The 10,152-nt window shown below is 42.2% G+C and overlaps 1 protein-coding gene across 2 annotated transcripts in view; it reads right to left on the reverse strand.

Moving 5' to 3' along the window:
• Positions 1-9,602, reverse strand: part of ankrd13b (ankyrin repeat domain 13B) — a 29,558-nt gene extending 19,956 nt beyond the window's left edge. For both annotated transcript variants that reach the window (XM_084019852.1, XM_084019851.1), the window contains exon 1: positions 9,199-9,602. In XM_084019852.1, the coding sequence (XP_083875978.1) occupies positions 9,199-9,306 (108 nt within the window). In that variant the 5' untranslated portion in view covers positions 9,307-9,602. The remainder of the gene's footprint in view (positions 1-9,198) is intronic.
• Positions 9,603-10,152: the final 550 nt, after the last annotated feature.

Here is a 10,152-nt window from a genome sequence, read left to right on the forward strand (position 1 = left end):
AAGATAGAAACTGAATATGACGAGAGACGGTGATCAGAGTTAAAAGAGCACAAGGAGACCTACCATTCACACCGCAAATGCTAAATCAAACATTCAAGACGCGCTGCAACAAAGATGGCGATGGCGACATGTTAATACATTCACCACTTAACACTGACCTGCAATCAGATGTTCAGTTGGAAAACAAACCACCTAGTACCCTCCCCCCACCAACAGAAAAGAAGCTCTCTAGAGGAAATAGTTGTTTACAGCTAATGGGACATGTACTCTATTCTCTCTCTCTCACACACACACACACACACACACACACACACACACACACACACACACACACACACACACACACACGAACACACACACACACACACACACTCTGGCCTTGTTTGACGTGTGGTTCTGTAGTTACGGTAGGGACATGATGTCATCTCTGCTCGTCCCTCCCCGATGAAATCACAACAGAGGACGTACTGTGGTCACATGGGTGCTGGCACACACGTAGAGTAGATCATTGCATGGTGAGGTAACTTGTTTTTTTATTTTTTTTATTTTTAATTGCCCAGTTTGTGGTTTCATGAGTTAGAAATCCAAAACTGGTTAATTAACTAAAGACAGATGTTAATTATGAAAATGATTATGAGCAGCACCAACGACTGCGAACAGATGTATGCAGGGAGTCTTTTAGACCTTATAGACTGTTTTTGTGTTCGTAAACAGCGATGATGTATTTTGTGGGTGGAGCCAAACCGTTCTGTCAGAGGGCTTTAACATTTGAGCACCAAAATCACAAAAGAATATGATCATCTGGGCGCCTTCTTATTTAATTATTTTTACTGGTTTGCCAGCAGAAGCTGGACTGTCTTACATTAATAATAGTAAATGGCCTAAGTTACAGTGAACGGGCGTCTTATGGAAAAACACAGTATCTTTACGAAACAAAAACTCTCCTGATGCTTTAAATGTTGTACTTTGTCCAAGACATTTAATAAAGAGATATGGCATTTTATTTTTGGGTTTCGGACTGGCGTACTGCCGATCAGTACATTGGAACACCATTGACATTGTGCCCAACCATGATGTTTCTCCTCAACTTAACTAAGCAGTTTTTGTCGCCTCAACAACAAGTGTTTTTCTTTGAATTCACAACTTGGACCGCGTGGTGGGCTACCCATGGGGATAGAAAGTGCCAAGGTGTCTGACAAAGCACCAATATGTGAAGGTGTTGCCCAATCAGCATCATGTAGATCAGCTTTATTATAAGAAGATGATGGCGTATCATTTCTTGCAACATGTTTTCCATACTTCTAATCTCCCTCTATTTCTCTAAAAGTTCTCCATTACTTTTTAAAGTTTGATTTACCGATCTGTATCTTTGTCCTTGCTCTATTATGGTTATTTTTGTCTCACCCTCACAATTCATTCCTTTGTACCGTTCACTCTTTATTTTGTCTCTCTGTTCCCCTCACCTTTCTCTGTCCTTAACCCATATCTTTGTCTTACAATCAAACTCGTTTCTAATTATCCTCTCCTTTCCCTCCCTCTGCTTTCTCTCTCTCAGTTTCATGTGCTCAGTGGAGGTTGCATTATTGATAGGCATCTCTATCTGTGGCATCTGCTCCTTCTCCCCCCCCCCACCCCTCGCCTCCCTCTCCCTCCCCCTCTCTCAGTGTGTGCCTGGCCTGATGTAGCTTGGCAGGTACTTAGGCCAGCATCAATCTTTCATACAAACACCACACACACACACACGCATGTGCACACAACTGTGCATGTACTGTACAGCAGCTCTCCCAAAATGTTTGTGCATGGGGCGCACAGGAGCAGCGGGTGGCTATGGGAGGAAGGAGTACAAAAATAACTTCCTCCCCCCCCACCCCCTGCCTCACTTCTCGCCTCTGTGCCTCTACATGCAAGGGAGACTTTGACAGACACAGCACAGCCATGAAACCCTGATCCGCTTTCAAACATGGCCCTGCTTCAGAGATATATAAATATATATAAAAAAGGACAGGACAAAACATGCGTCACGGATGATAGTCAGCAGAACAAATGGTGACGATAACCTCACAGAGGAGTGACGGCACCACTCCCAATGTCTCACATGCGTTTTCCCACTTGTGCAGGTGCCACTGCGAACCCCCCCCCAACATACCAAATCATTAATGGAAATGCTAGAATGACCTACATTCCAGAATACGTCATTTTTTTTTCTGTTCCGCCGCACTTCAATTCAGTTCCCCGTCATTCCCAATCTTTACAGATAAGCAGACAGACAGAAATACACACAGAGAGAGAGATAGAGGAAGTACAAACGGGCGATGCTGGCAGACCTGTCAGAATGGCAAAAGGAGCGAAGAGAGTTTCTCTGATGTTTATCTAAAGGTGATGACACCTGCTTGTTGCAGTGAGCTGACAGACCTCAGAAAAATGGGAGGGAAGACGTGCAAAAGGCGTTACAGAGCTTCAGACTCTCCATCTTTTTCCTCACAGATGGAGAGAGCAAATCTTCTTTTTGTGAGAGGCAGACAGTTCGTACGCTATAAAAGAGCATACGCACATTATGTAGCGGCTGTAGCCTATCAGAGTGAGACACCACAGCTGTCACAATCATTCCTGTGTTTGTGTGTGTGTGTATGGGAGTGTGAATTATCTGGCAATTTCAGGTAAACCCAGTGGTATGGCAAGAGATGGTTGCACTTAAATGGAACGAGAGGGTCGTTTTCTCCGGGACGTTTGGCATTTAACTGGCAGAAAATCTAAATAAAGGGATATCATGATGGCTTCAAATGTATTCATCCACATTGATTCATCTATTGGTACATCAGGTCAACTTGAAGTTCAATTGCCTTGGTTATACTATAATGGTTCATAACAGCTTAGCTAACATTCCCCCTTGAAACCAAAAACAGTGTCAGTGTATTGATTCAACATGGTTTTTGTTTGTTTAGGGTTTTTTTTAATTAAAAAATGACTTGCTGAGAAAAACAGGAATTATTATAATCTGTCAAAAAAATAAAATGAAATAAAAAAAACTAACGGCAAGCCTCACCTTCAGGCTTCACTTCCTCTTCACCACCACGGTCCCGATTAAGCTCAAAGATTACTGCAGCTGGTGCATCAAGCTGCTCTTGTGAGATACTCGATACTTCCACCTGGGACAGCTGCTTACCCTATCACCTTAACAACATGAGCACACTTTTTCCACAAGAGCAGCACTGCCTCAGACTTGGAAGAGCAAACACCTCTTAGCTGTTAGCTGCTATTGCTCGGACACAATGGAGAAATAGCACCTGTGAATATCAGGGAAAACACCCTGAAGAATATCATCCAGTCTTCTTTTCTACTGCATACTTCGCCTTTTTATATATGGTAGCTCCCAATGTCCATAAAATATTGCAATGACACATCAACTCTTATAATAGTTCATCAATTTATACCAAACGAACAGGATACTGATCCTCCAGACTCGTCCAACACTCTTACGAGATGCTGACTGGCAAAGAAAACCGCATGAAAGATTAAGAGCGCATAACACCTACAAGCAAACACGGTGGTTGAAATATTCAGATGTGGTTTCTATCATCTGCACAGTTTGTACCACCCTGTCTGTTGTCAGGTCTTTGCTTCTAGGGTTCAGTCTCTCTGATTCCTTATGTATTTGCTTCTATCCTTCCTCACTTTAATTGATTTCAAACCCATCTTTCCTTTATTCCATCATCAATTTCATGCATCTATTACTCTCTCTCTGTCTCTCTCTCTCTCTCTCTCTGTTAAAAGCTTTCAGTAACTTAACTAAATCTGACCCCAACCCAGCCCTCGTGGCGTTCCTGTGTGGTTTCGCAATGCTGCAATTAGGACTTGGGTTTCATTACACTGAGAAAAGCAAGATGACGTGATGAGAGGCAACCGGGAGACGCAGGCGGAGGAGAGAAGGGAAGAAGCTGTAGGAGAAGACAGGTACGAGCAGATGACAGATGGCTGGCATAAAGATTTCAGGCCCAGAGTGAACACGTCGAAGAACACGCGAGCCACAACTTACGGCTCCATTCCCTCGCGCCAGCAGCCCGGCATAGGGTTTTACAATGCTGATTTAATATTAGGACCTTGCCGAGGGCATTATCCCTCAAAAGTGAAAAAGAGAGCTGGGGTCAGACGCAGAGTCACAGACAGGACAAGAAACAGCAATGAGGAGAGATTTTTGTTACTTCCTGCCTCCGTCTCTAGATAGACCATCACTCTTTACGTGGCTCTGTTCTTTTTCAAATCGCACTGTGCTTTAACGTCTGTTTGGAACCCAGACGGACTCTGTTCATGGTCAAAGTCTGTCATTATTTCCTCCCCACCTCCCCTCCTCTTCTTTACTCTCTGTCTCCCTTCCTCACCTTGTCTGCTCCACCCCTCCTTGATTCAGTTTGTCGATGCTTGCTTTCGCTATTTCACCTCTCTTTATTGGCTTTTAGTTCTCTCTTTTAACCAATCAACCTTGTTTCTTTGAATCTGTTAAACACAGCTAACAATTGATTTCTCGTTCCTTCTTTTTTTTTTTATCTCGCTTGTTATTCTGCCTTTTTTTACAACTCCCCGTGTCTGTCTTGCGCTTTGCACTTCTCTCTGTGGTCAGCTGTGTGTGTCCCTGGCGGTTATTCAACCACTCCTCCTATTACCTCGTTCAGTTTCCTCTCTCTGGCGTCGCGTCGTCACATCGATATCCGATGTGCCAATTTAATCCAGCGTAGCCTGCTGTTGCAGCACTTCTGCTCCCCTCACTCACTCACGTATACGATCTGTTACGTGCTGCTTGTATGAGACTGGGCAAATATAGGAGTTTCTACATACAGTTGTACCTCATCAACCAGGCATTCATTGCATTGTTCTGCTGCAAGGAAATAAGAGAACGAGCAGAAACAGCGCCGGATATTTGATACATGCACAAGGCGAAATGAAATGACTCTCATCATTTCACAAAAAGGCTGGGCAGGCTTTAAAAAGCTGTGTTATGGAGACGGCTGTAGATTACCTTTATTTTACTGTGGCATAAAGCAGAGGTAGGTGATATTATACGGTTCTTCTACAGCTGAGTGGGTACTGAATTCATTCATTATCATGCAGTATCGGCACAACACTGCCTTTGTCATTCGGGCTATAACAGCACGGCCATTGTGGAATATCACAGGAACAATCACAATGCACTGTATTGTAATAATAATATGGTTTTCTAATATTCTTAGAAAATTTTTTTCAGTCATGGCTTACACTCACAATAGAAATGTCTCTAAAAAGGGGATCATGGAGTCAATTCAGTTTACCAGTCATATACGTGCATATGTCAAGTGCGTGTAAGGCCTCTGTCATCTTGTTTAACTAGCTATGTATTTAGTTAAATACGTTCGATTAATAGCATAAGACAATCAAGGTTCACTTTAACTGGATTTATCCTGCCAGACCTGCCTCTTACAGCACGTATGCATCGATACAATCGCACCAAAAACTTAAGGAGTCACACTTTGTGTCCATCTCAAGGAGATCTCTAGCCCACATAGTCCCACCTGACAATGAAAAAATAGGAAATTGTTGATTCTTTCATGTGTAATTAAATTCCTTTATCCCAAATCAATGTTTTCTACCTAAATACGACTGATGAATCAAAGGATATACTTCCAGTTTAAACCGTTTGCAGCGTATTGACTGATGTCATATTTACACATGTAACGCTAAGAGAATACGGTCAATAGAACCACATGGTTTGCCTAATCCCAAATGTGTATTGGTGGCTTTCATTTTGATACACTAGGGTGGACACTTCGGCAGCAGCAGCAGAGAGATTAATGTTTTACATTTGAATGACAGTGAACTTTTCTCATTATTCCTACAACATTCAACTCATTCCTCGCCTGTAGCTGTATATGAATGAGTAAATCTCCACGCTGTCAAAATGGTTTCGCACAACGAGAGTCATACAGAATGCTTCCTGACACCCGTGATCTGCATCACACACATGTATGTATGTGTGTTTTATATGTGAGGGTGTGACTTACATAAGCTTGGGGTTGGAGCATGACGGTGTGCATGCGTGTGTATGTATGTGTGTGTGGGTTTGGAGCATGATGGTGTGTGCTGTCATAGTTTAAGTGGCACCACGCACAGGGTCAAATGAATTTTTCAAACCGGACGTCAAATGAATTTGGGGATAGGACGCTGACGTGGTACTAATTTTATTAGATAATAGGAATTCAGGATGCAAACGAGCACTGCGTAGCACAACACATGCAAAAACGTGATGTATGCTTACATGGGCATACACCCACACACCAAAAATAGAGACATTATATACGGTGTAGTTATTCATCAACAATGAGAGGGGAACTGGAGAAGAAAGAAGTGAAACTCTCGTTTTCAGTTGGTGTTTACTACCTGTCTCCTCACTATTTGCTCTGATCTACCATCAAACACAGATAACTGAGGTGTAGGGTCGAGGAGAGCGCCTTTGGAGCCGGCATGAAAGGAGCGAGGAATGGTTGTGAAAAATGGAAAAAGTCCTCTTTTCTATTTTGTTTGTCCCTGTTTTGACAACATTTAAAAACAGAAATAATTAAACCAGTTGGGGATTCACTGAAATATACGGGTGTAGACACTTACATTTTGCATAGATCGTAGGATATTGCAGTTTTCATGTTACATAAAGTTTCTACCGTGGTGTAAAACATTACATAACATTTCAACGTTAGTTTGATTGGTTCCACTCTGAGAATTACAATAAAAATGAGTCAGTATTCTACACAAGCGCAGGAGGAGGGTGACTAATCACGCTGATTTACTGAGGATCAGCATCAAATCTTTTTTTTTGATTCTGAACACTTTGGTTCAACAGATTTGTGTTTATTCTCGCACAAGAAACATAACTACAAGGCAGTCTGTTGGGTTAAGTCATAAAAATGGTAAAATACGATGTAAAGGTCCCGGGTACAAATGCACAGCAGAGGAGCAATAACATCTGCATCGTTAAATATTTATAGATACAAGGGTTCCTGAAAAATGAATGACAATGGAGTTGTGAGGGACTCATTCACTGAGTCTATTTGTGTAACCCAAACATACCAAAGGTTTCAGTTTAGACCCGATGTCAAATATAACCATGTGTCGATAATTCATATTTAAGCAACATTTTGTGATTTCACATTTATCTTAGTCGAGGCCGTTGAGGTTTTGGTCATTAGCTTCCGTCATCCTGCATCAGGAAAACTTTTGGACTTTTTTTGGATTTTAACCAGGTGGTAAAAAATGAAAAATCATCACCATAATCCTTAGAAATAATCACACTCTCATTTAAAATTTGATGGCAATCCTTCCGACAGTAGTCACTTGTCACTGACATTTAAAATGCTGGACTGACAGAGCAACTGACCTGACACGTTCATTGACTGAGGCATGTCACTCGCTTAGCTACTGACTTAAAGGTTGAGTATCTATTCTGAAACACTTTCTGTTATATTACCTTTAATCCTTATGCCAATGAATAAATGAAATGCTCTGACATAAAAAAAAGATTAAATATTAAAATGTCACCTGTGGCCGTGGCAGGACTGTGAAAACCCCGTGAAAACCCCGTCCAATCAATCAATCAAAAGTCGGGCCGGAAAAAAATGATTGGATGGCCTGCCTGTCTGTCAATGCTTACTTCCTGATGGTGAGCACTCTGTCGATCTTGAGCACTCCTTGGGGCGTTCTGGGGGCGTGGCTTTGAACAGTAGTCTAAACAAAGGATGGTAGGGAAAGACCTTTTCTGTTCCACGATGCGTTCAAAGTCTCTGCGGTATTTGCAAATGACTTACTCTGCCTTTAAGACAGATCATTGTGCGTTGAACCTATCCATTTCAAAGTGAAGTGTCATCTGTTGATTCCCAAACAGTATTGAACCATGCATGAATGGATGTTGGATGAAAATCAGTATTCAACAACTGCAAAGCCACATACGTTTGAAGATGTTTTGCTGTCTCCTCCCCCTAAAGTGGACATACCAACTCCCCTTTCACATAACTATATTGTGTTTGTGGGTAATTGGAGTCTCTTCACTGTGAGGTGTATTCAGCTTTGTCATTCATCTCTATAGTTCAAATAATGGTCAATGATTAAATGGTCAACAGCACGCTCCCTCAATGTAAATGTTGGGATTAAGTAAACCGGTTGATGGCTGCCTTTGATGCAATTGCTGGCCACTTTGGTGAAATTAAATTATTTTGCATCCACAAGAAGGTAGAGGGTGTGCGTGTGCAGGGAAGTGTGCCTACATGTGTGTGGAAATGCGATGTCTTGAGACCGCCGCATGATGCACTCAGATTTCTGTTTAGTCGCTATAACCTGCAGAGCCTCTCTTACATAATGACAAAGTGCTTCGGTACGTTTGCAAAAATGTGATAAATAAATTACTGAATTCACACACACACACACACACACACACACACACACACACACACACACACACACACACACACACACACACATTGATGTGATTCTTATTATGAACTCCCTCACCCTATGCTGAAGTACCATGCACATCTGCTCACGAAGCCTAAACCAATACCTTCATAATCACATCACTGTATTTACTGTGGTGGTTGGAAACTGTTCGCCCACATGCTCAGCATCTGCATCGTCTCACCCACTCACAAATGGTTAAGGTGCCGTGGTGGGAAGGTAGAGAGCCTCCAGTTTTGAGTAGATCATGCAATACTGCTGCTTCTATACACAGGGTGCATGGTACCTCTGACTCCGCAAGCCAAGCACAAGCATAGAAACACTGCAACACCATCAGGGTCAGCAATTACAATCATTTGCGGTTGGTTTTCAAGGAATAAACTCCAGTTAGAACTTCCCATGCATATTAAAATGAATGCTTCATATTGTAAGCCCAGATACAGATCCTTGACATATAAAGTATGTGATGTCATGATTTGTTATTTCAAAATGAATGACAAAAAGAAAATTGTGTGAAGTGTGAGGATACGGTCTACAAGTGTCATCCTCCAACCGAAAGATAACAATTAACTGCGCTATTGCCAGTTATTGACCAGGTTCTTCAATGAGGTGCCAGATGGCATCTTATAACACCTATTAGGGTAAATCTGTGGACCCACAAGCCCATTTAAAGGCTTATATTAAAAGCACACGGGCCTATGTCTGTAAGGAGAGAGGCGTTTGATCGCTCACCTGCTCGTTCGTTGCCAGCTCTTTCTCCAGCTGTCGGTGTTTGTTGTGCCACACCAAATAGTGGACAGGATAACGACTCTTGTCCGGAGTTTTCTTAGCGGAGATCATCCTCGGATCATAGTTCGCCTCCTGCCCGTTCTTCACTGTGGATTGCAAGGATACTTTGTTATTATTTTTTTACGCTACATAACCAAACCCATCATCCTTTACCGGCGGAGATGCCCAACGGCGGGGAGAAACGGTGAATGGCTCCCTGCTCCGCTCTGCTGAGAATTAAAGAGCATAGCCCTGTTCAAAACCGTTCATAGAAATAATCCCCTCGCTTGATTGTTTCCGTGCGGGCTACACCTTGATTTCTTATCCACCCGTTCCTCCACCTCTCTCTTTCCCTCCTGCCTACTCTAACACATCTATCCTCCTCCTCTCCTCCCATCCGGTGGTGACTGAGAAAGATGCAACGACAAGCCGCAATGAAATGCACGCACACTCAGCCAATCCGCTGTCAGTGATGTTGTAATAAAACGTAATGCCTCGCGAAAAAGAAAAGGACCGCAGAAAATGATATAGAAATGTTTAAAAAGGAAACTACATAGCATACCCCCCTACAGGAATATTGAAGTATTGATATACTACTATAGGGGTGAAACAAAAGTACACACCGTGATTGCAAGGTGAACTCATTCTGAATGTTGAGTTAAATCTGACTTGTACATTTTGTGTGTGTGTGTGTGTGTGTGTGTGTGTGTGTGTGTGTGTATGTGTGTGTGTGTGTGTGTGTGTGTGTATAGATATAAAATATATTATAAAATATATTATAATATTTGGTCTCTAGGTTAGTCAGTGTTACATTTAACTCCTGTTTGAGAAAAAAAAAACAATAATTTAAAATGACAAAAATCATGAGCTACACACACACACACACACACACACACACACACACACACACACACACAC

This window comes from Eutrigla gurnardus (assembly GCF_963514095.1).
Source record: "Eutrigla gurnardus genome assembly, chromosome: 10".
Taxonomy (NCBI): Eukaryota; Metazoa; Chordata; class Actinopteri; order Perciformes; family Triglidae; genus Eutrigla; species Eutrigla gurnardus.